Consider the following 15,423-nt stretch of genomic DNA (forward strand, 5'->3'; position numbering starts at 1 on the left):
AACAAAGTAAAGGGAAAATACAGAGAAAACTGTTTTAAATGTAGCTTATTCTGTGAGGGGGGGGGGGGGGGGGGGGGGGGGGGCACAAGCCTTAAGAGAGAAACTGAGTAAACATTAAAACTTACTGTATGAGCCTTCTGACAATGTGTGGACATTTATATATTAAAAAAGCAAGCTTAACTGTAAACCAATCAAGATCTTTGTGAGAGACCGGCTCTCACAAAGGAAGAAATACAAATATATGCCTCTTTTTCATTTGTTTCCATCATCAAAATAATTTTTTTGTTGCCATTTGTTCATTGGATCAGAGGGGATGGGAACAGCTGACAAAGCTGCAACTGACAGCAGATCTCTCGTTTCTGTAAACACCTCAAGGCAATCTAAAACTAAAACTCGAGCAGGGTGTAAACAACACATCAGTGCACAAAATCCCATTCAAGGAGACTGAAAAGTTTCACTTAACAGCTGACTGATCAAATATAAACAGCGTTTGAAGCTTGGAATATCAGCTTTCCTCCACGCTTGTGGTGGAAACAGGAGATCCCAGTGAAGAGAAAACTTTAAAGTACCTGACTATGAAAATGGCAGAGATATTTGGCAATATGGTGAAAAGCTTCCCTCATATATTTAACATCATATTTCCATTTTTTTTTTTCCTTTTAATACAACAATCATCATGACTTTACAGCCACTTCGAGTGCAGTCAAACTGCGAGGAGGGTACCTGTGAGCCAAGCGTAAATAAGAGGTAAACCAATGTCACACTGCCACACTGAGGACAACAAATGCAATTACAATCAGCATTAAACCAGCAGTTTGGGCTGAGGAAAATCTAAAATAAAAACAAATTGCGCACAAGGAAACTGGACCATTTAAACATGTAACACAAACACAGAAAAACCAAGAGCATGCAAAAACTGCGTAACCCACAACAGTGTGAATGGATTAACCGATCCTGCCAATATCAGATACTCTACTGATTAAATCCAGTGCAATACAGTTTGGGCTTTTTAGATATGTCTTTGTTCCTAAACTACTTTAAACAACATGAATAGCAAAATCGATAGCCAATAAAAACCTCCCAAATAAAAATAAACTAATAACGCTAAAAAAAAAAAAAAACAGACAATACTGGCTCACGTTAGTTTGATGGCCTTTAGAAATAAGTGCATTGCTGCTCAGCAAGTTCCAGATGCTCTTTCTAGAACTGATAATACCATGGAAATGTGGCTTTTGACGCATCCCTTGAAGGAAACTACAACTGGAAATGTTACATACATGCTTGAAGGCCTTAAAACTTAGGCTTCAGCAACATTTTCATTTCAGCATAAGTGATTTGTGTGCACGCACGTCTCAATGGCAATTTAGTGGAGGAAAAAATTGTGAGAGTGTAGAAGATGACAGCACAAATGAATGACACAATAATTCCTTAAACACATTTAAAAGTCAGCTATAAAAAGGAAATAGATCACAGCCATTTGTTTGAAAATACTGATTTGTGCTGCAGGTTGTTTTGGCCATTGCATGAACACGTAAGCATACAGAAAACAGAGGATTTACGAGATTTAATAAAAAAAGAAATGGCAGGAATACTGATAATACTGATAGGCCCTTTCGGGCTTGTGACATTTTGTTCTTTTGATGTGGTTGTTGCTAAAAACGTATAAAGTTGATAGATCCAGCTCTGATGCAGAGACCAACTCCAACGATTAGGTGTGGGGAAAGCGCTCCGTTCATCACTGCAGAACAGCGGCGCTCTGCGGAGATGATCTCTTTGTCTCCGTGCTTTAGCCACTCAGCCTAGAAATGCGACAAGCCCGAGGTCAGTTTTCCTCCTCGTCATCGCTGACAAAGCTCCTTCTATCCTGACTCGTCTCTCGCTCCCTGAGGAAGGTCTGTCGGATCGCTTCCAGCTCCGTCAGCTCGAGACGGACTTTCTCCAGGTGGAAGGCGCGCCGATTGTGGATTTGCCTCATGGGGAATGGGTTCATGTCCACAAAGGCAATGCTCATCAGCTTCCTGGAAGATATTTTTTTTAAAAGGAAGAAAAACAGGATAATCCTGTGAGCCTGGATTTTTTTTTATGTCTTTGAAATTTAGTAAACCCATGCATGCTTCTCTCAGCATCAAGCATACACCTCTGGAGCTGATACATAAAACTTTATTAATATTATTACAGCTCCATAAATGGCCACTTGAGGCTAGCTCCAAAACAGAGTCTCAATGACCAATAAAATGGTATAAAACAAGCATGCACAGTGCAATTTTAAATGTAAGGGCTGCTACCTATAGCAATCTATTTAACAACTGCATCTCAGCATGCTGCATTTAGTCCAAATCATGGCTGTGCTCAAGCACCGTCTCACAGAGCTGCTACAACACCTGCAGTGTGAGAAATGAAGTTTGCACAGGCACAAAGCCGATACACTGTGGGTGATGTGATCGTACAATTTAGCTACAGTTCAGGGAGATCTGGGAAGCTGTTTCAAGGTGATGCAGATACTCTGTCCACAGAAACTTCATTCTTTCACAGGACTGGAAATATGAAAACAGTGCAGCTACTGTACCTTGAATCCAGGATTGTGCGTGTGAAATATCTGAGATATTTGAAGATGGCCGTGGAGTCCTGCAACTTCAAAAACTCCTCTTCTTTGTACTTGAAGAGCGCAAGAGCAAAGCGGAATATGATCTGTGGAGAAAAATGGCGTAAAGTCCTGTGTGACTGTAGCATGAAAATATTTACTCAGGAACATCTGACCTTTCCTCTGTTCCCTAAGTAGGTCCTCCAAATATAGTCAATACAGCCTTAATCTGAGGCAGTTTTGTTTGACTGGGTTAATAATAGGTTTATGTTAAGAGATAGGCTCTACAGCTTTAGTGTTTTAACTTGTATCATTTAATCAACACACAATAGGGCACATTTTTGCTTTAACAAGTTTGCTAAAATGCTTCCCTTAAAAATTCTATAAGGGGATGCTATGTCAAAATCGGTTATTGCATGCGTTTTCTTTTTTCTTTTTCTTTTTTTACCTTCGCCAAGGAAGTAATGTTTTTGCATGTCATTCAGCTGAAAAGTTTCGAAAAAATACAAAACTCTGTAGGGGTGTAGAGTGGGGTCATGTTAACAATCCATTAAAATTTAGCTTACGTACACAAAAAATAACGATTTATTAAACTAAAGAATTTTGGTTCCTTGGTGGCAATAAATAATTGGTTTAATAGCGTGCAATTGGATCCATCTGGCAAACATGCATGTTTGTGTGCCGGCACGTAGCTTGATAAGTGATCTCTCGTCACCGGTTAGTCATTAACTTTAAAACAGTTTCCTGCTGAGGCTAGAATTCAGGTTTATGAGAGCAGAATCAAGCCTCTTACCTTTGGTCCTTCAAACAGAAACGCATCCCAGATCTTGAAGAGGATGTCGCTCACCACACTGTCCACAAACACCACCAGGAACCAGTTAAACGTAATGAGGGAAAAATCGACTTTGTGCTGCTCAAAGTGGGCGTGTAGCCGCGGTAGCTTCTCGCTCATCAGATCCTTGAATACACGCTGGTCAACCTGTACGAATCAAACCAGGGCTTGTGTTTTTATGGGGGCTTTATTTTCTAAGGTGGTCAAATTTAGCAGACAGAAAGAAAAACAAAGACTGCTGATGTCTGGATTCCAGCTCAACAGCAGTCACGTGAATATGATATCACTGACACCAGGGAGGTTTGTCAAATCTAATAAATAAGCAGTACCTTGTCCCTTCTTGTCTCATGGTACAATAAAATTCAACTTTTTTTTGTTACCTGTGAGCCAAGGAGAGTCTTGGTGTAATAGTCTCTTGGCATGAAGACCTCCACAATAGCTATAAGGGTCCAAAAAGCATCCTCTTGATCTAAATAGAGCAAGGCAATTGCTGCCAGCCTGAAGAAATAACATGCAAGAAAAAGGTTATTGGTTACAAGCCAGAAAAAGAGAGACAGAAAGAAAGTAGATCAGCTCTAGTACCTGTTCAGTCCTTGACAGTAGCCGATATCTGGATTCCTCCATGAGAAAGCCAGCAGGACGTTCCTGAGTTTTTGGATGCCACCTGCACTCGGAGAGGCATAGTGCTTGTTGTTGGGCAAAGTACGCAGCAAGTCCAACTCGATCTGCTTCGAGGCCGGGTTGGGCTTCTCCCTTGCTACGTTTAATAAGGTGTCATAATAGTCTGGGGGCAAGTGGTCTCGAAACTTCTTCACGTGGAAAGAAACACACCAGCGCCACACCTTGGAGCGGTGCCCATGTGGCACGCCGCAACGAATCAGGGCCTTTAGCTCAGGGGAGTGAACCAGGTCTCTGTTCATGGTGCTGGCCAGAAAGTTCTCCCACTTGACCCCGACGGAAACCTCCTGATCCGTCATGGACAGGGACTTCAGCTCCAAGGCCCTCACCTTTGCGATCAGCTTCTCCTCCTCTTCCTCCTCCTCGGGGACGGTCTTGAAGCCGTACACGTCATACTCGCTAGGATTGCATCAAGACAGAGAGACAATCCATCAGTGATGCAGGTGAATTCCAAAAGCTGCTCAAAGCTGCAACAGTAACATGTTCACTTCCTGACTTCTGCATGTTTACATCACTGAGGGGTTTCCAGAATGTGTAAGAATACATTTTTGATGAGCCAAAAAGGGCATGCCTGGGCTTGCAAAGAATTCAGCAACTGAAATACAGATTAGCAGAGCTCGTTCTCACAGTCAAAAAACATGCATAGGGACTCTTAGTACAGTTTATTTTGCTCTTTCAGTAAAACAAAAAACAACAACAAAATAAAAAAACAGTGCGTCCTCTGATGAAGTGGTATGGTGCTGGTTCTGGTAGAAATGCTATAACTGCTCAACATTATTTAATAAAGATCTGCTGCTTTTGACCCTCATATGACTGACAGTGGAATTTTTTTAGTAAGCCACAGCACTGAGTATGACACGTAGCTGTGGTAACAACACCTACATTTGGCCATTTATTTTCACATCTGCTATAAATGTCAGAAAACAGCCGTGTGGGCTCTCGCAACTTCTTATCAAAACTCAAGATTTCTCTTTTTCCATCCCCAAAACTCTGATCTAATGGCCGTTTTTTTAAGTAATTTCTTTTCAAATCAACTCCAAAGCATCTACTCACGAGGCTTTCGGCACATACCTGACAGTGTTTGGTTTGAAGATCGTGTGCTCCTGCTGGTCCGTGTTCTCGCCCTGCAGTGCATCTTCTAACAATCTGGAGATGACCTCCCGGGCTGGGCTCTGCTCTGAAGACGAACATACCGGGTTCTTCACCTCTTGAAGCAGAACCAAGTACTTACTCTCCACCTGACACAGCTTGGCCTCAAGCGCCGTACACTGTGGAAAAGAGGGCAAAATAAAGTCACAGCTGTACCTGCTTTAAATTTTTAATTAAGTTTTAGAAGTACCAGCTGAGCTTCACACTGGACTTCCCCTAAAACTACTCAAACTTCCTGTTTCTATTAACAGGATAATGCACCATTAAATATAAAACACAAGAGAGTACCTTTGCTTCTAAAGCCTTTTCTCGACTCTCTGCATTTCTGCGTAACACCGTCAGCTCCAGGATCTCTTTGTTCAGGAACTTGTTCTGGGATTTGTAGCCTTGAAGACTGTCCTGAAGGTGGATAATAAGACAGACGGGGTGTCAAGATGTTCAGGCAGAATTTCAAAAGCTACAGAAAAAAAAAATCAATGTTGATGGCAGTTTAAGATTAAGATCACTTGAATCTTGTTTAAAGTTTTGCCATCTCTACCTTGAGGATGCTCAGCTCCTGCAGCTCTTTGTGAGGTATTGGTGATCCAGCGTCGTTTGCATTTCCGCTGTGCTCAGAGTTTTCCTGTGACAGCTTCATGATGATCTCGTCCTTCGCCTGGATGGTCTCCATCATCATTCCAAGCTGGTCGTTTATCTCCCCCACCTTAAGTTTCAGGCTCTTCAGCTCTTTTTGCAGACTCTCCTTCTCCAGAGCGAGACGCTCCATGTGACCGCACATGGACTGAATCTGACCATCTCGTTCCTTAAGCAGATCCTCCAGCTGTGCAACTTCTTCCTGAGTTGGTACTGAAGTTCGGGCCTGGTCTGAGGCTGCTGACGAATCTGGAGACGGGGCTGGACGGCACCCGGCGGGCCTTTCGCTCTGGGAGGTCCTTAAAGTCTGCTGCAGTAGCCTTACCAGCTCCTGGATGATAACACATCATTACTGTAGATTCAGCATTGTATATTATTTACAGAAAACATCAATTTGTTACACTTTTTTTCGTCATCATGCACCTGGTACAGATTTCATACGAAAACAACTATCAATCTTTTGACCAGGAAGTAAAGCACAGAGGTAAAGAGGGTATTCACGAAGTAAGTATTCACTCTTCTGCCTAGTCAGAGCTGTTTTGACCAATCAGCCAACCTTAAAATAGAGGGAAAAAAAGAGAACAGAAAATAATGGGGAGGAGTGCGACAGCTGTGAATGCTGTCTGCTGTTTCTTTGCTTCTTGCTAAAACATGACTAATCATTTGCTGACTTCTCGTAATAGTGAGAGTATCAGTATTATACCAAGGCACTTGGTCAGACACCACAAACCTAGGCTTGTGGTGTATAACAGACACTACAAACAGGGATCATTCACTTTCAGTAGAAACAGAATATTACATTTTCATCCGATCCAATCCATAGACATGCGTTATACTGTTATAAATAACAATAGTAGAAGAGATCCAACTATACCTTCTGGGTGGCCAGCTCTTCCTTGAGTTTAGCCTCTTCCTGCTGCAAGCGACTCAGTTCTTCCTGCTGCTGCTGGCTCTGGAGGCGAAGCTGCATTTCCAAAGACTTGCTGCCGTTACATTCCACCGGCGAGCTTTCGGCACTGCGGCCTAACTTTCCAGATCCCAGCAAAAGCTTCTTAGGCCGCGAGGGGTTGCGCACAAAATCAAAGGTAAACGCCGACCCAAAGGAATCTGAGGGAAAACACAAGTTCATCAGCTGTTATCTGTGACCCTCGGAAGAAATGTAAGCTGAGGATGAGTGTTAAACTCTGGCAGAAGGGTGGGTGGGAGTGGACGTACGTCTGTGCGTGTCTGGATGATGTTTCTGTTCAGTAAAGTCCTTTGGCGGATCCACGAGCTCCCATTCCTCCGAGGGACTGTTGCTGGTGTAAAACACGCTGCGTCGTCCCCCACGCAGGTGAGACATGGAGTTCCTGACAGAAATCAGGAGATCATTTATTTTTTCTTTTTTTTTTTTTTTATTTCACAGGTTTCTCACACATTTCATTGCAACAAAAAAAAGGGGTCTTTAGAGATTAAAGAAAACACAGTATGAAAAGAGACAAATCCACAGAGATCTACGATGAACCACAGAGGAAAACTGGTGCTGCTGCAAAAGGCCGACAGGATTACAGCATCAGACAAACAGAGAAAAACAAAGATAATGAACACAAAGGCATTTTTGAAAGAAACTAACATTTAGAGGGAAAAGTAACGCTAATGGTGTGAAACTTGTTTTTCACACCTCACACTGTGGGGTGTTTGCAACATGTCAACAACTGTTTCTGCTGTATGCAACACAATGAAGCGCAAGTCTGCCTCACACATCAGCTCTCTATATATATTTTTATAGATATGAGATGTGTTTAAACCACACATTTCTGACTTCCACCTGGCAAAACCAAAGTGACTAAAGCTTTTCTCAAACTTTATGGGTATAAACGTGACAAAAGCAGTTAACGTCACAGTACTGGAGTATTCTAAAGCCACTTCTTTTTTAATCGGGGGGAGGGGTCTTTAGCTCCGAGAGCTGCAATTCTCGCAGATTCAGTCACATATCAGGCAGCTACTATACTGATACCTTTGTTACTGTGTATAAAAGACACCGTGGTGTGGGGTTAAGAGCAGTGAAACTCTGGGACTCCAAGACTCCCTTAATAAGGGACACATACAAAGCAAACTCCAGTCTACATGTCACATTTTTAGGATTGCAGCATGTTGCCTCTTTTCAATAGATGTGTTGTACATCTCAAAAAGGGGAACTGCTGATGGTTGCATACTAGAAAAACAAGTGAACCATGGATGTAACCATTTCCTCTACTGCAACCAGTGTCTGGATGAACTAAGAAGTGCTTTCTTTGCTCAACACAGCAGACAAACTAGTCGTGCCTGTTTGGCGGCGACCTTAAAAAAAAAAAAAAGAACAAGGTTTTATAGAGCTGTATACTTGCGTTTTAAACCCCGTCTGGGTACAGATTATTTCCTGGAAAGCTTTCGTTACACTTACCTGAGCTCCGTGCCAAAGTTTTTCAGGGAGAAATTGAGGGGGTTCGTGGAGGGCCCTCTGGCTGTCTGGGCTCCCACCATTCCAGCGCCCTCTGTTTCGTCGTCCATGGAAAAATCACTGCGGACCTTCTCCATGGTTTCACATGGCTTCTCAAAGCTGAAAGCATCTGAAAAAAAAAAACCCAAAGACCAATAGAACTTAATTATCTGTTCTAACTAAACAAAAATCTAATCAAAATGACACCAAAGACTGACTTCCCAAGAATAAGATGCACAGCAGGGTGAACCTCTGCAAGTTAATACCTGCTTTCTAATGATTACTTCTTTCTGAGACCATCAACCCCCTTCTTAACATGAAATTAATTAGTAAAAAGAAGCTTTTTTTATGTGTTAGATGTGTCAAAAAAGTGATGCTACTGCAGAAGTGGTTTAAACTGCCAGCAGGGGGTGTCTGAGTCATACTTGGAAAAATAAAGTCTGGCTGTCTGTGGGAAAACACCTCTTTCTGCTTCCTTTGTCTGTGACTTCAGTAAACACTTTCCTGATGAGTTCATGATGTCAGGCTCTAGTTGTTAAGCTTCAATAAATACTGCTTCTTTTTCATATATTATGCTTCCAGTTAGACTAAAAAATAAAAGGGTTTATTAAGCAGCAGATGCACTGGCCTACCTCGTGAGTGACAAATCACTTCCATATGTGCGTGCGGCAGGCCTCCATTTCTCATCGACCCATGCCACATCTGGCTTTAAATCATCGAGGTAGTGACATTAATAATGCTGTGAGACTTCACACACAGACTATGGCCACCATGTAGTGCAGCCAGCGCCACGCACCTATGATCAGACTCGTGTGGCTCTGATAAAATCTTTGAAGTCTTTGAAGTGGCATCTCCAAGAATGAAAATAAAAACCAACCCCCTTTATATGTCTAATTTATTATGTCTTTATTATGTGTTACTATGTCTACTTCTGAACCAGTTTTAACTTCTGAACGTTGCAGCACGGTTTCCTTTTAGAGCTTCAAAAGTCGGCACTTACTTAGACTTGCTAAGACTTACTTAGCATGTTGGTCTTTCACCCAAAAACGGCGACATAAAAACACAGCTCGAAGGATCGTTTGAGCTGACGCGAGACATTGCTGATCTCACAGCTTTTCGGTCTCGCCTTGAACCTGCTCGTGCACTTCACTGCACCGAGCAGGTTCAAGGCGAGAAAGAAAAAGCAAAACGCAAATGAATACGAGAACAAGAAACAAAAGAGTGTTCATTCGGAATCAACAGAGAAATCAAGAAGTCGCGGAGTGTTAGACGAAGCACGGCGACAACAGCACTGATAAGCGGTGATAACCAAGGCATTTGTGGCTTTTGAAGACAGATGTGCACCGAGAACATTCTGGGAAAGAAAGACATGGACAGGAAAAGGAAGCAGGATTCACAGGTCGATTCACTCAGCTAATCACAAAACATGTAGAAGAATCACTGTTTTCAAATGTAAACAGGCTTAAAAATGCTTGTGTCCTTTGCCCAACAACAATGTACATATTTTCTTTTCCACTTCTATTGGATAATAAATGAGATTCATATTTTATGTAGAGTCCAACAGATACTCATTCAGACATATCAGCACTGGCGTATACAGTCAGTGGCTACTTTATTAGGTACACCTTGCTAGGACCACGCTGGCCACAATGTTGCTTCTGGAGCTACATAACAACAAGAAACATTTCTCAGAGATTTTGGTCCATGCTGACATGACAGCATCACACAATTACAGCGCACACATGATGCAAATCTCCCGTTACAGCGCATCCTAAAGGTGCTCTATTGGATTGAGATCTGGTGACTGTGGCCGTTTGAGTACTCACTGAGATCTTCAGGACCATTCAAACGCTTAAATCATCAGCTTGGCATGATGCGAGCTTTGAGACATGTCACACTATCAAACTGGAAGCCACCATCAGTGACTGTGGTCTGATGGCTGCTGTGGTAATAAAGGGATGGAAATGCTCAGGAACAATGCTCAGGAAGGCCTTCCTGAGTATAAACAATGCTCAGTTTTTATTAACGCCACCCGCAGCAGGCTGTACTGATATAAGGCAAGATGACACCATGCTTTCATGGTGTTTATGACAAATTCTGACCCTGACCCTGTGAAGTGAAAGACCCTCGTCTGCATACTTTGGATTTTCTTCTGTTACTGTTCCCTTCCCATAAGTTCAAATGAGTCTGGTTGTTCTCCTTTCAACAATTTATATTTAAAAAAATTGGAAAACAAATAAACATATCATTTTTGTCACAGACCATTACTTGACTGCCTACGTTATATTCGTTTATTTCTGTCTTCATCATAGACATGAGGTTACGATACCAGCGCCTTCACAGCCACAGCTCAAAGGGCTTTCTGCTCAAACAAAACACAAGCCGAATGATGTCAATCTGAACTTTTACCCTTTCAAAACACTCAAACACTTTCCTGCAGAAACTTGGTAACAAAATACGCGAGACTTGTGATTTGTAGCGCCTGTGTAAACTTTCAGTTGTTGCCCGGATATGATGAAATGACCGACTGATAACATATCCACTGTATGTGTGAGTGCATGCGAACCTGCCTACCGTTATCTTTGCCTACAAGGCCGGTGTGAGGATAGGCCAGCGTGGGGGAGCTCCAGCTGTCTCTCTGACCAGTGCCTCGCATGTTACTGTACTCCCAACGTTTCTGCTGCAACTGCTGCAGCCAGTAGTGCATCACCTGCTTACTGGGAGCCTAGAAGGACACAAACGCACACTCAATTAGACTTTAGATCTTTGAAATCTTTAAGCACGCCATTTTAAACACAGCAAAGTGAGAGAGATGACGTTTTAAAAGGCATCTCCATGAGGAAATCAAGGCAGTGACAAATGGAAAGGGAAAATGAGGAAAACTTGACACTATTAGGATCTGTCATGTGAATGAGCACAGACACTGGTTTCAGTCTCAGTTCCAGCTCTCTCTCTCTCCCTTTTGGTATTAAGCATACACACTTAAAAAAAATGAGACAGACTAGAACTGACTGAGTGAAACCAGAGGCACCTGTCTTGGTGCTGAACCCGTCACAGTCATATGACAGCACCAGGACACCGTCACATGAGATGCTGTGACCTGTGAAGGCAGATGAGCTCCTGTGTAAAAATGTCTAAACACAAAACAGAGGACTGACGGTGTTTTCAGGCAATCGGCTGGAAGAATGCGCTGATTAAGCGCTTGGTTTGTGCGAGAAATTGATATTGCTTTTAAAAAACAAACAAACAGATTTTCTTCTTCTGATCGCCGTCAGATCACGTTGTTGCCGAGCAGAAATATGTACTTTATTGCCTAAAAACAGCTGAGTCTAAATCTGTTTTCTTTAAAGGAAAGAAAAGAAGGGCGTGTCTGCCTTTTCCAAACGAGAAAGGAAGTGACAAATGACATGAAAAGCAGACCTCGTTGCAATGCTGTCAACACACGTTTAATGAAAGAAAGAAAAGTTCCTACCTTAAGTAGAAACTCTTTGTCGGCCGTGCGGATCTCAAACTGACCCTCTTCCCCGTCCAAATCGTAGCTGAAACACGCATCGCATATTTCGATGTGTCCGAGCGGCAGGGCATCCTGGGGAGACTTGAAGTAATACAAATAGCATTTCCTCGGATCATACACAAACCACTTCGGCTTGTACCCCCTCAAGGGCCCCTTGCCGGACAGTTTGTTCAAGTAGCCGCACAGTTTGGAGGCCTGCTCCTTCGCTCCCTCGATGTCGGCCACATCCACGGACCTGGAGTTCACGAATCGCGAAGCCGTGCAGGAGTGCGCCTCGCTGCCATCCTCCTCTTCGTGCATCTTTCCTCGAAGTTTCTTCTTCTTGCAGCACAGCGGATGCCCACTCCTGTTTCCATCCACATGACTGTCCGTTTCTTTGACAGAGGAGCATGGGACATGTAGTTCAGCTCCGAGGATGACGTGGTTGGTTTACTGGTTGGGTTGGAGTGTAGTGGCTCTGTGGGCCGCTAGGTGGCGGTGTGTGATCAGATGAGCAGCCAGCTTTGAGGGCTAATGAGCAGCAATCCTCCAACGAATTGTAAAGAAAAAAAAACTGTAATCAAAAGATAGAAGAAAAGATATGAGGCCTACATAGGAAAGAAAAATAAAAATGCATTCTGTTATCTGCCCTCGGCACAAAATGATCTGCGGTGCCCACACCCACGCCCGTGTCACACGCAGCCAATCTTGTAATTCTTGTTCTTGTTATGCTAATTTCAACTGCTTTGTACTGTTTATGGCGGTGTGTGTTTCACAATTTGTATCTATATACTCGAACAGACACTGAATATGTCAGGATACAGCTGTAAATTTTAAAAAACTTAATAAATAGCTCAGGTAATTTTATTAAGATAGCACATTTCATTATACATAAATTCAGTGTGCTAAAACGTAAGATAAAAACAAATCTAAGTAGGTTTTACAATGCATTAGGACAATGACAAACATTTACCAGATCTCCGCCTGAAGGACTGACAGGTCTGACTGGGTTAATAACAGTGAGCAGGTCAGAGATGTACTGGAGATCCAAACCACTGGGCGCTTTTTTGTCACCTCAGAGTAGCTGCCTGTATTGCCTAGCTGACAGTTAAAAAGATGACAAATAAGATCAGTATATCTTCCTCCAGTTTTTAGCATTACCATGCTTACAGGACAGTCAAAGACCTATTAAGGCTAAGAGAGGTGCTTAGAGTTATCTAATGTTAAAAATGCACAGAGATTTTGAGCTGAAGAGCATTACAAATTAACATTTTTGGAGATACAAGCTCCAACAAACAACCCTCGCCATACTTTGTTGATTTTTGTTTTCACCTCCAAAATAAGCAGTAAGTATAAAGCCACAGATGTCATAAAGTGTGTCAGGGTGTTGGGTTAGTGCTAAAGTGCATGTAACCACAGTGAGCCTACTTTAAGTTTCTTCTATCTCACTGTCACTTTTCTCAATCTAATAATGGATAAAAATAAATACATAAATAGTGGCATTATTTACATTTTAAGTGATAAGTCAAAAAGAATTAAAGAAATGTTCCAATAAAATATCACCACCTGAAATGACTTACCTTTCCACTTTTCATAAAACCTACAGCATATATGTGGCTAAGTCGAATCCATAGTTTGTTTAACTAGAGTGCGAAAAAGGAGATATTGAAGTGATTACAGGAAATTTGTCTCCTGGATTCAGAGCTGACAGAAGTTTCACATGTTCAGGATGTTTTGGTGACTAATGGTTGCAGATGTGAATATGATTTAGTTTTGCCCCAGTGCTATGGGTAAACAGTGGATGATTTGTCTTATGCTGGGAAATACACCTGATGTTTCCCCACTTGAGATGTCAAAGATAAAACTGCAGCTTAAAAAAACAAAATGCAATACTGTAATACTGTAATAACAGTAACCTGCTAGTTTTCTTACAATTAGAAGTATTAGTCTCTTTGTGAGGTTAGGATCCTTGTTTTACCCCGAGGTTTCAAAGGACACTGTAAACAAAGGTGATGTGCTTCCGTTGCAATGACATTTTGCATTTGCTAAACTGACTTGTGACCTTTTATAAGACCCACATCCCCCTCATAGGTGTGTTACGCTAAAAAAATATCAGCCTAAACAGCCTCCTGTCTGGCACCTTTTTTATATGTGCTGTAGATAAAATAAATTTCTGCCGATCCGCTTACATACAGCACACGGCACGATTGGTCGAATATAATGTTCATTGGATTCTTTACAAACACGGACTGGTGATAACATTTAACCCCAAACCTTACTACTCCCACAGAGGAGCACATAATGACTCATAAAGAACAATAAGAGCCGCCTTAAGAGAGTGTTGAAATTCTAGGCCATGGTACTGTACAGCAGCTCTTACTCATTTGTGGAACATAACAGTTCAGTTATTGGCTCCATCTAAATTAAATTAAATTAAATTACACTAAATGACATTGCTGTACACAATACCCAAGTGTTTGATCAGTTGTGTATAAACAGGAAACATGTTTCCAAATTGTAAGTGATGTTAAAATCCAGTTGTGAAATCCATCTCATCCCGCTCGCTATGACACAGACTTTTTCTCGTTACTGCATCTCCCCCAGTGGGAGTTCCTACTGCTCCCCACAGAGCAAAAACTGCTGGAAGTGATTCATGACGCCTGTCCCAACCAATGGGGGGAATGAGTTAGCAGGTATTTACTGTATGTGAACCTGAAAAACAAGCTTGGAAATATCTCATCTTACTGGGGCTTTGTTTATTGCCCCGCCCTCTACCCTCCAAATCTATTCAAGCATACACAGTCTTTCCAAACATTTCCATTCCTACACATATTTGGTCCAGCTTTAGCAACAATGATCTGAACTTACTTCAAACCCAGATCAGAAAACACAAAAGATCAACTGCTGACGCAACTTATCTCCCATTACTCTGGTAATCAGACACTCCGTGGGTTAAACATCTCCTCTTGCAAACCAATGCACTCGTGTGCACACAAACCACAGTTTCTGTAAAGCTTACTTTCCGTTTCTCTTCAGGAAGCTCTCACATTGTTCAGCAGCCTTCAGCTGTCTTTTTGATGCAAATGAACTGTTTGAACTGCGCCGTGCCCGTTGCCATGTACCTCTACTTTCCAGACCAGTGGAAAAATATGTGTAATTGTAAATGTCATCTGTCTATATCTCCCATGTAGTGTCATACTCCCTCAAGACACTTTCAGTTGGAGATTAGAGACGGTTCAGAAGTTAAGAGAAGTATTTTAATGTTTGCTGAAATGACACCAGGTTCAAACCACACAGTGACAATCTCAAGGAAAGGTATGTACTCTCGCCACTGTTAAATACTTTATAGGAATATTGTATGAACTGTATAATTAAATTATTCATAATTAAATTAATTTTTCTGATCTTTTCTTTCCAGGGATTGAAAGGAATTGCTGTTTACTTTACAGACAACAGTATCCCAGAATTGAAAAGGTGTGCCGCGTTTCACAGTCAAGACCAAAGGATCAAAAACAGACAAAATCCCCCTGCATTAGGACCTATTTAAAATTTTGCTTCAAGGTAAGAACTGCTTACAAATCTTATTCGAACTAGTTGCT

The 15,423-nt window shown here is 42.0% G+C and overlaps 1 protein-coding gene across 1 annotated transcript; it reads right to left on the reverse strand.

Moving 5' to 3' along the window:
• Positions 1–81: 81 nt before the first annotated feature.
• On the reverse strand, positions 82–12,209 carry tbc1d2b (TBC1 domain family, member 2B). The gene is made up of 13 exons (XM_063479618.1): positions 11,804–12,209; positions 10,906–11,056; positions 8,296–8,461; positions 7,089–7,222; positions 6,748–6,980; positions 5,779–6,204; positions 5,529–5,639; positions 5,163–5,359; positions 3,996–4,490; positions 3,794–3,911; positions 3,375–3,560; positions 2,567–2,688; positions 82–2,018 (listed from the first exon to the last, which is right to left on the reverse strand). The coding sequence occupies exons 1-13, from the start codon at positions 12,143–12,145 to the stop codon at positions 1,823–1,825; spliced, it is 2,877 nt and encodes a 958-aa protein (XP_063335688.1). The 5' UTR covers positions 12,146–12,209; the 3' UTR covers positions 82–1,822.
• Between the last annotated feature and the right edge of the window lie 3,214 nt (positions 12,210–15,423).

The sequence above is a fragment of the Pelmatolapia mariae genome, linkage group LG7, assembly GCF_036321145.2.
Source record: "Pelmatolapia mariae isolate MD_Pm_ZW linkage group LG7, Pm_UMD_F_2, whole genome shotgun sequence".
Lineage (NCBI taxonomy): Eukaryota > Metazoa > Chordata > Actinopteri > Cichliformes > Cichlidae > Pelmatolapia > Pelmatolapia mariae.